Source organism: Pituophis catenifer, unplaced genomic scaffold (assembly GCF_029215685.1).
Source record: "Pituophis catenifer annectens isolate HBS135680 unplaced genomic scaffold, rPitCat1.0.hap2 SCAF_8, whole genome shotgun sequence".
Taxonomy (NCBI): domain Eukaryota; kingdom Metazoa; phylum Chordata; class Lepidosauria; order Squamata; family Colubridae; genus Pituophis; species Pituophis catenifer.
The window spans coordinates 28,663,669-28,680,858 of NW_027256888.1; the positions used below are offsets into that span (position 1 = coordinate 28,663,669).

The 17,190-nt window shown below is 44.3% G+C and overlaps 1 protein-coding gene across 1 annotated transcript in view; it reads left to right on the forward strand.

Annotated features, from left to right (window-relative positions):
• The window catches only part of LAP3 (leucine aminopeptidase 3), an 80,248-nt gene extending 63,873 nt beyond the window's left edge, over nt 1–16,375 (forward strand). Inside the window, exons 9-13 of the mRNA XM_070948233.1 lie at nt 9,553–9,641; nt 10,398–10,500; nt 11,289–11,368; nt 13,267–13,376; nt 15,858–16,375. Coding sequence (XP_070804334.1) covers nt 9,553–9,641; nt 10,398–10,500; nt 11,289–11,368; nt 13,267–13,376; nt 15,858–16,053 — 578 coding nt within the window. The 3' untranslated portion in view covers nt 16,054–16,375. The remainder of the gene's footprint in view (nt 1–9,552; nt 9,642–10,397; nt 10,501–11,288; nt 11,369–13,266; nt 13,377–15,857) is intronic.
• The last annotated feature ends 815 nt before the right edge of the window (nt 16,376–17,190 follow it).

The following is a 17,190-nucleotide window of genomic DNA, read 5'->3' on the forward strand; positions in this document are numbered from 1 at the left end:
GAAGCATCCTAGGGGGCAATTGAAAGCTGATTTCCATTCATCCTCTGCTTTGATCCTGACTCGGTAGTATGCCTCCTGCAAATCCAAGACCTTTCCCTTGGCCAAATGGGCCAGCATGTCCTTCATGAGGGGAGTGAGTAAATGTTTTACACACACAACATTAAGTCCATTATAGTCAACACATAAACAAAGGGGCCCATCCTTCTTCTCCCTAAATAGTACCGGGGCAGCCACCCTCGGTCTGGTGGGTTGGATGAATCCAGGTTTTTGTCTATAAAAGCCTGCAATTCCTCCAATTCCCTAGGGATCATGTAATATAGTTTAGGTTTGGGTAGGTTGGCCCCCAGTAGGATTTCTATGGCACAGTCAGTTGGCTGGTGGGGTCTGACCCCTATTCACTGAAGACATCCAGTAAGTCCCAATACTCCTTGGGGATCCAAGAGTCACCAGGGGATTAATTTTTGGTGGCTACTCCAATCTCCCTTTTTAATTTTGCCTGCTGTAGCTTCAAAGTAGGTTTTGATGCCCCTTTCCCCTCCCCCTTCATAGCTGGCAAGCCAGATTTTTAGCAGCCCCCTCCTCCAGTTCACACAGGGTTTCCATTTCTGGAGCCAAGACAAGGTTCCTTTCCATTCCAGGGGCTACAATGAAGCTCATGGTCTCTATGCGCGCGCCTATCCTCATCTCTATTGGTTTGGTAACAAATGTTGCTGCCCCTCTGCTACTGAGCCATCCAGCTGGCAAAAAACTATGGGCACTTTAAGCTGTTTGAGTCTCACATCCAGTTTCTTGACCAGGGCAGGGTTGATCAGGCATCTGGTGCACCCCAAGTCCAGTAAGGCTACTAGGCTCCCTTTTCGCTCTGAGGATTGAACCACCAGTTCTATCGAGATGGTCACTGGGTTGACCAGGCAACTTACCAAGGGATCATCATCGTAGTTTGACTCAACCGGGCTGCCCACTGGGTCAGTCAGAGTTCTCTCACCCTCTTTGGAGGACTCTACGACTTCCACTCTCTTCAGAACAGTTTCATGGGCTCACTGTTGTGGTTTCGTTGGTTTTTGGGCAGGATCCTGAGTTGCCTTCTGGGCTGGGCATGCAGATCAGCAGTCAGCAGCTCGGTGCCCCTCCTTCCCACACCAGAAACAGCTAATGGATCAGCGGCAAGGGCTACTCACGCGCTTGTGTTCTTTCTTTTCAAAGGGGGGGGGATCTTCACCATCCATGGCTTGGCCAGTATCTGGATCAATCCAGGTGGATTTCCACTTCCTCTGCTAGGACAAACCAGCCATGGAGGTTGGGTGGGGCACCTCTGGAAATGCAGGTGTTGTAGAATGCATCACATCTGATTAAGATGTCTTCTGGCCAGTCAGTCAGTTGGCAGGCCAGGTCCCGAAACTCCTGGATGCACCCGGCCATCCCCCTGTGCCCTTGGCTGATGGTTGCAATCTCTGGCTTTGCAATCAGCTAAAGGACCTTTCAAGCACTTCCAAAGTACAGCTATGAAGCAGTCAAAGTTTCTCAGCTCCAGGGCATCATTGTTGTGGAGTTTGACCATCCATTCAGCTGTGGCCCCCTCTAACGCCATGACCACACATCGTACCTTAGCCTCTTCGGTAGCTATTTCTAGACCATATTCTTGCATGTATGTCCAAATTTGTGCTAGGAAGAACCCCAAGTGCTTGGGGTCTCCATTGAACTTTACTTTCAGGGCTGGTGTCTTGCATCCTCTTCACCTTGCTGGCACTGCTCCTGCAGCCAGTTCAGGCTAGGCTGTGGGGCTAGGCACTGGGATGGTTGTGGTTGCCAAGGAGCTCACTGCTGCTGCCCTTGCAGTGGCAGAGATACTTGCCCTCTCACTTGCCGTGGCTGGAGTTGGCTGGTCAGTGGGATATGCCACCCAGGCTAGGGCTTCTTGAGCTTTGAGATTACCAAAAGCCCCCCCTCAGGAACGTTATGGCTTCCTCCAGCATTCAGTCCTCTTGCTCTGGCTCATCTGTGCTCGATTCTTCCTCCAGCTCCACTCAGGTCTCTCGCGGACGGCTGCCTCAGCCCCCACAGGTGAATGTCACTCCCATGGGTTTCTCTTCCTATTCTTCCTTTTTCTCAACCCTGAGGGACCATTGGGGTCTTTGTAGGTCATCCTCTCCCAGCCATCCGGATAGATCTAGCTCTCCAGGAGGGGGTTTCGAGGATGCTTCCCCCGAGGCTTCAATCTCTTCCTGGTCACTTCCTTGAGCTGACATTGTTCGCATGGTCCCCATGATAGAGGGGGTTTCCTCTATGGGTTGACCACAACTGCAGAGCTGGCTTAATGTCAGACCTGCCCCAATCCAATCCCTTAGGAAAGAAAAGCCTTTGACTCCATTAAACCAAAGTGTTATTTTACTAAGAGTGTTGGTTGCAGTAAATTCAAGCCAGCTCTGAAATCACCATGCTCGCTGGATGCAAAATAAGGTGTAGGTTTGCCCTTCTCCCCCTCCCCGAACACTCCATTTCCAGCCAACCAGAGCTCGCCATGATGTTTTGAGTACTCTTGGGATGTTTGGGAGTAATCCTCATATTTCTCAGGGTACCTGGCCGTGGGATGCTGGTACAAACAGGATCTGGCTGCTTTGGTCCTTGTCACTTGTCATCCGCTCCCCCCCCCCATTTCCTATCATGTACACACAAAACTTTATTGCCCTTTCATCTTTCTCCCTCTCATCCTTCCGCCCCACTCCTTTTTTTTTGATGGCAGGATGCCTATGAGGCTCCCCAAGCTGAGCCAGGCATATATGACAATATAATTTAGCATCACTTTAATATCTTAATGTTTATGTACATTGAAATACTATTCTAGAAGTCTATCAGACATTCACAAGACCATATCATATGGATCAGTGGACCCTCAAACTTTTTACAATCTCTGACCCAATCTTTAGTTGGTTTAATTCCTCTAGGGAAAAAAAATTGGGTGAGCGTGTACTCTTTTCCTTCGAAACATTGACAAACACCAAACAGGACACAGGATGGAGAGAAATTTTCAAGGATATCTATTTTGTAAGGAATAAACCCTCTCAGCTGGCATTTGTAGAAATTTGCTTATTGAGTGGTTGTCAATCCTTGGTTGGGTCTCGCCATCAATGGGGAGGACGATGAGGAGGGGGCGAGCTGCTGGACTCTCTAGGGGCGTGTCATCAGCTGTTTGAGAAGTCTTTACCACTCGCGCACAAAATGAAGCAAACGCTTTCATCGGAGATCAGGGGGCATGGAGTATGCAGATGACACTGCCTTGTGATGTAACAGAGGCACGCTCCTCCTACAGGCCAGCTAGGGGAAGGAGGGATGATGTTGACTGTTTGATTGCAAATTGATTTATTGCGCTCCTCCTACAAGCCAGCTAGGGGAAGGAGGGGGTGATGTTAACTGTTCGATTGCAAATTGGTTTATTGCGCTCCTCCTACAGGCCAGCTAGGGGAAGGAGAGGTGATGTTAACTGTTTGATTGCCAATTGATTTATTGCTGCGTATATAAAAGGCGCTACACTGCGATTGCGTGTAGCGCTAACTTTAAACCTTGTTTCCGGCTTGTGCCTTTCTCCTGCCTGTGTTTGCTGTGCCGAACCTGATTAAAGAAATTGCAACCACTTTATTCCATTCTGGTGGTGGCTTGTTTCCAGTGCAGTTGGGTGAACTAGCCGAGAGAAAGTTAGCGCTCCCCCACCCACTAATTTCAACTGCCTACGTTCCCTAGCTGCGGTCCAGTGAGAAAGGCTGTCAGAGATGGCAGAAGGGACGGTGCTAGGTGATTCGGAGTTGGAGGCCCCTCGAGAGGCTGACGTGGAGGAGGTGGTTGTGGAAGAGGAGAAGCTACAAACCGCAACCCCTCACCAACCGGTGGTCAGACCCAAGTTGCGCCAGCTACGTGAGGAGGACTGTGTGGAGACGGCTGGTGCGCAGAGTCAAAGGCTAGACCCTTCAGGACAGGTTTTCGGTGGGGGCTGGTGGCCAAGTTCTACTCATACCGGGTCCCAATGGCCACCTACCCCCCCCATTGGGTCCGTCATTTAGAGGTTGGCGGGAGAGACGTTGGACAGATGACGAGGAGGCGGACTGGGGCTATGATACTACAGGGACTGAACCCAGTGCTATGGATGCCATAAGAGATCGGTTTGGAGAAGGGAGTTTCCGGGACGCCCCGTCTTGGCAACCCTGGGCCACTGGGGCGGAGCCGTTATAGGGCATGTCTTGGCAGGATGAGGGCCTTTCCAGGTCAGAGGTTCGGTTTCACATTGCTAGCCCCAAACTCCGAAGGGAACAGGAAACAGGAAAAAGAAAGGGCCAGATCGAAGACCGGGACTACCACCTGCCTAAGAGGGAGGATAGCACCAGGGGTTCCGAACAACCACCGAACAGAAGAGAGGTAGGAGCTGGAAGGAGGGCACAACGTCCTGTGGGGGAACGGAGGCCCGTTGGAGACCTAAGGAGAGATGGGGAGAATTGACCGCCTGTACCACCCCCAGCATGGATCCCGGTTCCTGGGATGTGGGCACCACCTCCAATCTGGGGCCCTCCTGCACTGCAAGCCACCTTTGACAGGAGCCCAGACCATGTGGCGTTGTTCTTAAGCCAGGTGGTCAGTCATCTAGACCAGTATGGTCGCTGGTATCCATCACAATGGGCCATAGTGGTAGCCATTATGGCTGTGTTAACTGGCGATGCAGCAGATTGGGTGGCGGGATTACATCGCAACCATGCTAGAGAACTGGTGGACATGGGTAGGTTCTTAGAAGCTCTCCGGTCGGCTTTTGAGGATGACTCCAGTGTACAAATCGCGGAAGGAGATCTTGTAGCCCTCAAACAGCGGGGTGTTCCTGCAAAAGACTATGTACGTGATTTCCGGAAAATTGCTAGTCGTTTAAGGGACTGGCCTGAACGGATGCTAGTCCAGCAATTTCGGATGGGGTTGGACCATGAGTTACGTCAAGCCTGTGCGTACCGAGGCCTGGCTCCGCGCCTAGCTGTTTGGTTTAAAGCCGCTATTGAACTGGACATTTCCCTCCGGGAGTTTAGGCCTCGGTCGGAAGTTAATGTGGAACAGAGACGGGTTCCCACGGAGAGAGCCTCAGAAAAGCCGCCAACCACGCGGGTTCAAGTACCTCTGCCCAGCGTCGTCCCACCTGAAAGGTCTCAGCGACCGGCATTTCGTTGTTTTCACTGCAATCAGGTAGGACACAGAGCGGCTGAATGCCCTGTACCTCCGTTACGAGTACAGACCGAAAAGCCGGCTATGGGGGTAGAGACCAGAGGTCGACCACAGCAGCCACAAGACCGTACACAAGCACTTCAAGGACCAAAGTCCGTCGTAGACCATCAGGCTTGTGATATTACACCAACCACTGTGGCAGGGAAATTCCCGGTGGTATCGGGCGACAGTGATGATGACGAGCCGGAGGACCCTATGATGAGCAAAACTGTGTTCCCTTTTGTCATACCTGAGGTGCTGAGGAATCCCCGAAGCACAACGGGTTTTCAGTATGGTGCTTTAATAGACACTGGATGTACCCGTTGTCTGGTGCGGAGAAGTGTGGTGGATACTCTGGGCTTACAGATAAAAAAGCTAAAAGTTCCTGTGAAGTTCGAACAGATGGATGGGTCGTTATTGGGGGGCACCTGCTAACCACATAACTGAACATTTGTTGTTGGTGATAGGTGAACATCAACAGTCCATCCAGTTTATTGTGGTTGAAAAAATGATAGAACCAGTTATTCTGGGTCTCACATGGTTAGATAAATGGCAGCCTCACATCTGGTGGGAGGGGGGTTATCGTAAGCTTAGAATCCCTTTGGGACCTGCTGTCCCATCCCCTGCTTCTTCAGTGGGACAGTCGAGTGAGGCACAGGACAATAGCTGTGCCTCCACAGAGGTGCCACATACACCGGACTTTCCTATTGTTTACCAAGACCTTTCAGCTGTATTTAGTGAAGAGGAATGCAAAGTACTACCCCCCCCATCGGACTACGGATTGCGCTATCGAGTTGGTGCCTGGGGCTAAGTTACCGAAACCTCGAATGTATTCCATGACCCAACAAGAATTAACCGAGTTATGACAATATATCGACAAAAATTTAGCTAGAGGTTTCATCGTCCCTAGTAGATCTAGGATGGCCGCCCCAGTTTTCTTCAGGGAGAAGAAGGACGGTGGGGTTCGGTTATGTGTTGACTTCCGAGTTTTGAACGGAGTGTGTATAGAACATTTATACCCCCTTCCGCTTATGAAGGATTTGTTAGCTGCACTATCTACAGGACGGGTCTTTACAAAACTCGATTTAAGGGAAGTGTATTACCGGGTACATATCAAACAGGGCGATGAATGGAAGACCACTTTCAACTGCCCTCTTGGTAGCTACCAATATAGAGTTATGCCGTTTGGACTTCAAGGCGCTCCAGCGGTGTTCATGCAGCTTATCAACGAAGTTTTGCATGAACATTTGTATAGAGGAGTTCTTATTTATTTAGACGACATTCTAATATATACGCGCACCTTGGAAGAACACATTGTGTTAGTCTGTCAGGTCTTAGAGAAGTTGTTAGCTGCTAAACTGTTTATAAAACTCTCGAAATGTGAGTTCCATAAATCAAAAATAGATTACCTCGGGTATAGGATCTCAAGCGACGGGATAGAAATGGATCCATGTAAAGTCCAAGCTATAGTTGAGTGGCAAGCGCCGAAAACCAGGAAACAACTCCAAAGTTTCCTTGGTTTCGTGAATTTCTATCGCCAATTCGTCCCCGCATTTGCCGCTATAGCACTACCGTTAACAGACCTGTTACGCACTAAATCCCCTGTGATAAAACCAAGACCAAACCAGTTATTGCAATGGACAGCTCAATGTCAAAGTGCGTTTGAACAGTTGAAATATCTTTTCACCAGAGAACCGGTACTTAAACACCCTGATTTGTCTCGTGAATTCATCGTTCAAGCCGATGCTAGTGATGTTGCTGTGGGAGCTGTGTTGCTGCAAAAAGATGAACAGGATAGGATACGCCCTTGTGCTTATACGCAAATTAAACACCACAGAGCGAGGGTGGGCGATCTGGGAAAAGGAGGCCTTCGCTGTCCGTTGGGCTCTACTTACGTGGCGTCACATCCTGGAAGGGGCTACTATCCCGTTTGAAGTATGGACAGACCATAAAAATTTAGAGGCATTACAAACGCCTAGACATCTGTCTCCAAAGCAACTACGCTGGGCACAATATTTCCGAAGATTCAATTTCAGGCTCAAATATGTGCCAGCAGGAAAGAACTTCCTCGCCGACGCACTTTCTCGTATGTCACAATATAACAGTAAGCGCGAGGAAGTAGTGGAATCTCTTATACCACCCATTGAGAGTGGGCATGCGGTTGCAGCAGTGTTACGGAAAGAAGAGTCCTTCTTAACGAATCTTCGGATAACTATCAGCCAGGATATGTGGTTAAATCAAAACCAAACGTCAATAGTCCTACGAGATGGATTAGGGTGGAATGGGGTTCGTTTATACATTCCAGAACCGCTTCGGGCTACAGTCTTACGCCGGTGCCATGATGCCAAACCAGCAGGTCACTATGGTTTCCTTAAAACACTTCACCTGATTAGACATCAATTTTGGTGGCCACGAATGCGTGGTGAAATTGAACATTACGTAAAAACGTGCCCAACATGCGCGGCAGCAAAACCATGGTCAGGGAAACCACTCGGTCGATTACAATCGGTGGCTGATCCTAATCGTCCATGGGAGGAGGTGGTGATGGATTTTATAGTGGACCTTCCGCCCAGCAATGGACATAGCGTTATTTGGACAGTAGTAGACCTATTTTCAAAGCAGGAGCATTTTATACCCTGTCGGAGTTTACCATCTGCCCGACGATTAACAGACATGTTTATACAACACATCTACTGCCTTCACGGGGTCCCGAAGCGTATTATATCAGATCGGGATGTCCAGTTCACCGCCAAGTTTTGGAGGTCTTTCATTCATAGGATAGGGTCTACTCAAGGATTAAGTTCAGCCTTCCATCCCAGTACAAATGGAGCAGCCGAACGGGCTAATGCCGCTGTGGAACAATATCTACGTTGCTACGTTTCGTATCAGCAAACTGATTGGTCCACCTTACTCCCGTTCGCTAAAGTCGCGTACAATAACATCAGCCACCGTAGCACGGGATTTTCTCTTTTCCAAATCATCTATGGAAGAGAATTCCTTGCCATACCTGAAGTAGAACCTCCAGCTACAGGTGTATCTACGCATTCTGGTTGGGCCGACAAGATCCGACAAACGTGGCCAGCGGTAAAAACGGCGCTTCAAAAAGCAGCAAATGAATACAAACTTTATGTCAACAAAAAAAGAGCCGACCCAAAACCGTTTTCTGTAGGGGATCATGTGTATCTATCAACCAAATACTTGAAATTATGATTACCTAGTAGGAAACTAGGTCCCAAATACATAGGTCCTTTTCCTATAACACGTGTGATCAACCCTGTCACTGTCATGCTTAAACTACCTTCACTGTTAGGAAAAATACATCCTGTATTTCATAGCAGCCTCCTTAAACCTGTCAAGGAGGAAAGACCTGCACATCAGCCTGTTTTCCCGGGACCAAGTCATTCAGATCAATATGAGATAGATAAAGTGTTGGATTCACGTCTACGTAGAGGCAGGTTACAGTACTTAGTACGGTGGAAGGGTTATCCACTTGCACAAGCGTCTTGGGTGGCAGCTCCAGACATTCATGCCGACCGGTTGCTCTGTCGGTATCATCGTAAATATCCAAATAAACCAGGTCCCAGTGGGTAGAACGGTTGCTATACTAACATCTTTATTTTGTTTCCTGCAGGTGGACTCCTGGTAGAGAGGAGCCGCCTGTCGAGCCTCGTTTGGGTCTCGCCATCAATGGGGAGGACGATGAGGAGGGGGCGAGCTGCTGGACTCTCCAGGGGCGTGTCATCAGCTGTTTGAGAAGTCTTTACCACTCGCGCACAAAACGAAGCAAACGCTTTCATCGGAGATCGGGGGGGCGTGGAGTATGCAGATGACGCTGCCTTGTGATGTAACAGAGGCACGCTCCTCCTACAGGCCAGCTAGGGGAAGGAGGGATGATGTTGACTGTTTGATTGCAAATTGATTTATTGCGCTCCTCCTACAGGCCAGCTAGGGGAAGGAAGGGGTGATGTTAACTGTTTGATTGCCAATTGATTTATTGCTGCGTATATAAAAGGCGCTACACTGCGATTGCGTGTAGCTCTAACTTTAAACCTTGTTTCCGGCTTGTGCCTTTCTCCTGCCTGTGTTTGCTGTGCCGAACCTGATTAAAGAAATTGCAACCACTTTATTCCGTTCTGGTGGTGGCTTGTTTCCAGTGCAGTTGGGTGGACTAGCCGAGAGAGGTGGGCAAAGGAATTGTGTCTTGATATCAGGTAACTAAATACCAATTAAACAATACCACTGCTGAGGAATTTTTGATTCAAGTTTTGAGAATACCCAATAATGTTATTCTATGCATAAATTCAGTTGGAATTCTTTATATCTAAGGTCTGGCCCCCCTTTGTGAAAACTTGCCCAGTGGGATGGCAAATAAACCCGGAGATGTTGTGACAGCCATGAATGGAAAAACGATTCAGGTATGTTTTAAAATGCTTGCTCAGCACAGGTTTTAATAAAATAACATGAGGTTGGGTTGGACCTGAAGTTTCATCTAGTAACATAATTTCTAGCTAAACAAATAAACTTTGAATCAACAGTTGCTTGCAAAAGCCCCATGGAAAGGCCTAGAGGCCAACCTTGCTAACATTTCTAATCCTCGTTGAAGGTCATCAGAGTTGAGGGAATGTTAGCAATCTCATATTTAACAGAACAATTACATACTCCTAATGTGGTCCTGTGCTGGCTGGGAAATTCTGGGAGTTGTATCCACATATCTTAAAGCTGCCTAGATTGAAAAACATTGGTTTAGACTATTTATATTAATCATTAGTCTTTCAGGATTGCAATACCATTGCACTAATAAAAGAATTGCAGTCTTTCATATTTGCCAGTCTGGATAGGGGATTCCTCCTGATTACCCTACAAAATGTGGTGCAGGAGGTAGCTGCTACAGAGAGGAAATGGTGGAAAGGCATGTCTTAGTTGCAAATAAAAATATTTTCACACATATTATATTCTTTTGAGCTTTGTTTGATTCTATTGTATCCATTATTTGATAGTAATAATTTTATTTACTTCGGGTTTAGAGTTATAATACATTAAATTTTACAGTTTTAAACTGTAGTATTGCCCCCCCCACCCACCCAAATTAGCTATTGATGATATAGGCAAGCTTTTTAACCCATGCTGTTATGTAATTTTCTCTTGATGATTTTCTGATTGCTTCATAAAAGATTGACAATACAGATGCAGAGGGAAGATTGGTGTTGGCTGATGCTCTTCACTATGCACACCGTTTTAATCCAAGGGCAATTTTAGATGCTGCAACATTAACAGGTAGCCCTTTTTTATTTGTCTGAAGCTTCTATATTCCATATTCCCAGAATATTAGGAATACTATGAAAAGTGCCCCTTCCTATGCAGAATATTTTAATAATGTGATGTCTTGCAGACCCTCCAAATTGCATGGAGATGATTTGTATTGTCTTAAAGCATAATGGATTTTTTTCTTTTTTACTACTTAGAGCCCCCACTCCCCCCCGAAGAATAGGTTACATATTCAGATACAAAAGTATAAGCTTTGATGTTTAAAATAATGTTGACCATAGCACTATTCTGATTACTGGGAGAGGATTATTTTAAATAAAGATTCAGCTTTTCATCAAGGTTGTGCACTTAAGCAGCTCATTGTGAGTAATTGAAGCAATTAAAAGCAAAGCCAAACAAAAACAGGTGCCGATATTGCAGATAATAAAAAGGTTGAAACATCAAAAGTAAATGGAAAACCATCTGAATAAAATTATCTTTGCTTGGCAATAGACACTAAAAAAGAGTTGGATGGATCAAACAAACTTTTCATAGGACACTTCCAACAAGTGGGGTGGAACTGCATAACAATATCTCTTGTGCACCTGATAGTAATGCTGGTGTGCAGGAAAATGATCCACTTTCTTAGAACATAGAACAAATGTATTGAATTTTAAACATTTTCTATATATTATAACCTTGCAAATAAAAGAACAAAGATATTTTTAGTAATGTGAATATAAATTGTTAGCTGATGAGCAATTTGCTAGTCGACATGGAAAAATGGCTGGATAATCTGTATTTTATAAACTTTATAGGTGCCATGGATGTAGCATTAGGATCAGCAGCTACTGGAGTTTTTACAAATTCACAGAAGCTGTGGCATCACCTGTATGAGGTAAGTGATGCTACTAATAATTGATTTCAAGATATGTTTTGATTTAGAGCATGGGTATCAAACTTGATCTCATCATGTGATGTATCGCGACCTATCATGACTTTTTTACCTTTGGAGAGCCAGGGTAGGCATGGCCTGTGTGTGACACATCTGGCCTGCAGGCCACCAGTTTGACACCCCTGAATTAGAGGGTTTTTAAGAAAAGATTCAACCTTTTTTATTGAGAATCCAAGTCATGACTATTGGCTACGAAAGCTACAGTAGTGGCCAAAATTGTGGAAACCTTTTGGGAAAAGTGTACTTTTGAGGTTTGATGGCTAATAACACCACTGTTTTGGGTTTCAAGATAATCATATTCCACTGCTGGAATGCCCTGGGAATAACCCAGACTTTAACCCAATTGAAAATCTATGGAGCTGACTAAAGAAACTTGTTAGTCAGAAGCAACCCAGCAATAAAACCCAGTTAATAGAAGCAATCATTCAATCTTGGTTTCACATTATAACAGCTGCAGAACTAAAAGACCTGGTTCACTCCATGGGAAGACATTGTAAGGCCATAATTCATGCTAAAGGTTACCCAACTAAGTATTAACTGACGTGATAATTTTTGTATATCTCGTTTTTTCTATAGTGATAATTTTTGTATATCTCGTTTTTTCTGTTTCACTTTTGTTCTTTATACTGTAACTGCTATTCTAATAGCAAATCCTTCATAAAAGTTATTGCATTACATTCTTGACTAAAGTATCTTTCCATTGATATATAATTTTATGGTACTACTCCAAAAAAAGGTGGTGTTATTAGCTAGTTTTAGAAAATACACTTTTCCCAAAAGGTTTCCACAATTTTGGCCACTACTGTAAACACAAAACCTTGGCTTTGGAATTGATAATACTTTTGTGAACTAGTGATAATCTTCTCACCTTGTTTTCAACATTCCTAGAGGCTTCTGTCTATTCTGCTACCTAAAGTAAGCCACCTGGAGACAAACGAACGACACAGCAATGCAACTGAATATATTTGATCCTGCCTCTAATATTTATCAGACAGAAAACAGAAGAGAACTAAGTTTGGATTTATTAATTGTTAACTGTGAAAATGGAAAACAGTATTTTTGATGTTCCTAATTATTTCAACAATTTATGTTATAAATTTCTAAAATATTGTCAGATTGATCTTGTCAATACAGCACTTATGTAGCCAGGATACATATTTTCTGTAGGTGGCAGATGAAATAGGCAACCAAGTTCTTTAGCCAAGTGAAAGTTTCAAGGGTCATACCCTTTGATCAGGCATGGATGTCGGACATGATCTGAAAGCAGGCATGAGAAGTGGCTTAGTTTGCAATGAGAACAAATGATTTAGTTGGATAAAGCAAAGATTAAAGAATATCAAGATAATGTCTCAAAGAGAAGAAATGAGCATTGGAAGGGTAAAAGTGTTCAGTTTAAGCAACTATAAAATGATGCACAAAATCCTCAACTTCATCTATAAATTTAATAAATAATAACTTCATAGATACACTGGCAGGCCTGAGCTTGTAGGGATCTTGATGCAGATAGTTTGGTAATAATATTGCCCGAATCTGGGATTGCTATGAAAAAGGCAGATTGGTTGTGAAAGTCATTAGGAAGAAAATTGAAAGTGTCAGTCCCACCTTTCCATGCCAATTCCTGAGATCAGTTCTGTTTTATTATTCTGAAGCAATATATATTTCTTTTTAAAAAAAGGGATTTTGGTAGAAGAGTGAAGCTTAGAACTTAATATCTGTATTTCATAGTCTCTACTTCAGCTTAAGTCTAGCTATTGGGCTCAACCATTATAAGCAAACTAAAGACGGTAGAGAAATGTATGGAAATTTGATATCTGAATAGATTCTTTTCTCTACACTGACAGGCTAGCATTCTGACGGGGGATCGAGTTTGGAGAATGCCTCTCTTCGAACATTACACAAAGCAAATGACAGACTGCCACCTAGCAGATATCAATAACATTGGAAAATATAGGTAACATTGCTAAGCTGAAATGAAATGCTGCTGCTATGCTTTATGTTCATATTACTTTTTCCAGTGCCTACAGAGAACTTGGGCAAATAGGAGTTAAAGGAGGGACCTACCTGAAAATATTTCAGATCTCAGATCTTGTTTATTTGGGCAAAGATCCAATAGAGCAACAAGCTATGGCCAAGTTCATGAGGGTATGACTAGACAGAGGAAGCATAATTGGACCTTCCACTTTGCTGAGGACAACAGACACTCGTTTGCTCAGAGAAAATTCTTCACTAATTTGCTTCAGCTTTTTGTTGTGATGCAGAAATGGATTGTTGTTTTTCTGAATCCAACCAATGGAGAATTTTGTTGAAGAACAAAATTATAAAGAAATGGTAGCGCAACTATGCTACTCCTTCTGTAACTGTTATTTTTCTAAGTAAGTGTGACTCCACATGAGTCCAGGAAAATGTGCCAAAGACAAGTAGAGACACAGTGCTTGTACCAGATTAAACACTGCACATTTCTTTTGGCTTTTGTTTGTATCAAGTTGAAATCATAGCTTAGAGTCTGATTTCTGGTTATGTGAATCAAGGTTTGGTGTAGTATCAAATCATGTTTTCACTTTCATAGCCTCCCCCTGGAAGAAAATATACAGACACTCTCAAAAGAACATTCATCAATAGTTTCTAAAAAAAGAGGCACAACCCAGCATTCCTTCAACAGGAAGAAATGTATTGCAGACTTCCCTAGGGGGGAAAAAGGTTAATATTGATAATAGGAGATTCAATTCTTAGGGGAATAGAAACTATAGTCTGCAGACCAAGCACTCAATCTAGGGAGGTATATGGTCTCCTTGCAGCAAAGATGTAACTGAGTACCTTAATAAAGTAATCAACCCACGGATTATTACCCCTTTCTTCTCCTACTTGTGGGGACCAATGACACAACAATGAATCTGAAAAAAATAACAAGAGATTACAAACAGCTAGGGAAGAAAGTTAAAGAATTAGGAGCACAAGTGGTGTTTTCCTCTATACTTCCAACAAAAGGCCAACATCCAATGAGGGAGCAAAAGATTTTAGAAACAAACTGGCTTAAAAATCTGGTGTCAACAGAACTTTGGCTTCTTAGAGCATGGTCTGCATTACCTAGATCAGGGTCAGCAACCTGTGGCTCCGGAGCCGCATGCGGCTCTTTGGGCCTTCTGCTATGGCTCCCTGTCAGGTGATCCCACCACTGGCTGCCCCCCTCCCCCCCCAGTCACTCCTCGCCTGGCCTGAGAAGGTAAGGGCAACAGTGTGGGATAGAGAAGCAGCCAGGGCAGAGACAGGGAGATACAGAGAGAGGCGGAGAGAGAGAGACATAAAGAGATACAGAGAGAGGGGGGAGAGGGGGAGAGAGAGAGGGAGGGGAGAGAGAGATGTCAAAAGGATTTTGTGGTTCCGGTGTTTTTTAACAACTGGTTCTCTGCCCTAATGACTGGCTGGGTAGGCATGGCTGGGGGGGGGTCATGTGACTGGTGGAAGTGAGTGACATCGAGTTGGCCATACCCACCCAGGTTTTGTGGCTCCCGGTGTTTTCTTTTCTGTGGGAAATGGGTCCAAATGGCTCTTTGAGTATTTAAGGTTGCAGACCTCTAACCTAGATCAAGGGCTACTTGCAAGGGATGGACTGGACCTCATAAGAACTGGAAACAATATATTCAGAAAATGACTGGCTCATCTTATCCAAAGGGCTTTAAACTAAAATTGAGGGGGAAGGGGGGGCAATTTTCATGACCTATAGAACCTAATTCTAAGGAAAAGCCACTAGATAATCAATCACAAAGGGCAGAAGGAAGAAAAGAGAAAAAAGAAATAAAAAAGAAAAACATAATGAAGTAGAGTGTGATGGAAAGGATGGAAATCCCAGCTACAGAGTAGGAGATATAAGAAACATACCCAAGACCACTAAAGGATTCAAATGCTTACATACTGATGCTCAAAGTTTAGGGAACAAACAGGGTGAATTTGAAATATTAGTACATGAAGGCAGATATGATATAGTTGCCATTAATGAAACTTGGTGGGATGAAACAGATGACTGGAATGTACTGATAGAAGGATACAAACTGTAAGAGAATACCTATCTGACCTTGATGAATATAAATCACCAGGACCTGAGAGATTACATCCCAGAGGGATGTTATCTCAGAACCATTGTATATCTTTAAAAAATCTTGGAGCACTGGGAAACTACCAGAGTTTTGGAAAAGAACTGATGTGGTTCCCACCTTCAAAAAAAAGAAGAAAAACAAAACTACAGACCTATCAGCCTAACACTAATACCTGGGAAGATACTGGGGAAAAATAAATTTAAAAACTAGATCTGTGAACATATAGAAACAAAAAAAGTTATAACTAATAGCCAGCACAGGTTTGTTAAAAACAGATCATGCCAAACCAATCTTATTTCATTCTTTAACTAAGTGACTAAACTTTATCTTTCTCCCATCAGGTCTGGTGGTGCGTGCACAGCTGCTGCATTCCTGAAAGAATTTGTGACTGCTCCTCACTGGGCTCATTTAGATATTGCTGGTGTAATGGAAAATAAAGATGAGGTTCCATATCTGCGAAAAGGCATGGCAGGAAGGCCAACACGTACCCTGGTTGAGTTTATTACTCGACTGGCCCTAGACAAGCAAAGCTTCTAGAAAGCAGCTTTGTGAGGATCACCACTGGCTTTAAAAATGGTTAATTTGAACTTGGAATCAGCCAGTGTACAGATAAAATTCAAAAGGGCCATCCATCTTTTACTTTAATTTTGGGAGGCTACTTTGAAATGATCCAAATGATGGACTATAAATTCATTCCATAGAATTCTACTAAATCACATTCACTTGTTATAATCTTCATTCCAGAAGCCTGTCCTGTATTTGGTATTCAAAGAGTGATCAGTCTAAACCAACAGGAGTTATAATATGGATTGAATAATAGATACACAGCTATTACATATAATAAATATATCATCTGACACTTCTGGCTGTTGAGGTTTTTGTCTTTTGCAGAATATGCCTTCCAAAAGGATTTGTTTCATAGATGGTTGGGCAGAATATTAAAAAGAGGTGAAGCCTTATGCCAGCATGAATAAGGCTCCCGTTTCTGCATGCCAGCTGGTGAAATTTGAATTTTATAGAGGATGCTATATAAGTGTTGGAAGAAATCTCCTTCTAGGTTCTGCTCCAAGTGGGGAAAAAGACACTGGAAACATGGAGACTGCTTGGAAAGATGGTTTAATGGTGGACAGGATCACATGGCTTGAGTTCCTGAACAGAAAAGGGCGGAATACAGCGAGTCCACGGGTTTTTATGCTCTTTCTGGCTTTGCATTTCATGGGCCCCCGAAAGAGTATCCTGATTGGTTGTCAGACTCCAAGGGGGTGGGGGTCTTAGCTAGCCTTGCTGGCTGATGGTCACATGTGCTTCCCAGGTCACATGCTTCCCAGGTCACATGTGGTGAGTTTCTGCTGCTATTGTGTAGAGGGCTAATCCTATCTTCGTTGGATCTTTGGCAATTCCTACTATGGCTCTGCCTGAAGGAGGTAAATCTTTGTTATGTAGAATAGACTAGCCCAAGCCTTAATGGCCCATTGACAAAGGGTGGGGGCAGGAAGATGGGAGCTGCTTCAAAACATGCTTATCCATTTCTCATCTAAGGAAATATAATATTCTGCCTTTTTCATATTTCCTAAAATATTTCACTCTTCCAGGAAAGAGTGGGTGGGTGCTAACTTCCTACATAAGAATATGACTTGTCCTAGAATGGGGTTTTGGTGAAAAATGAGCTTTGTG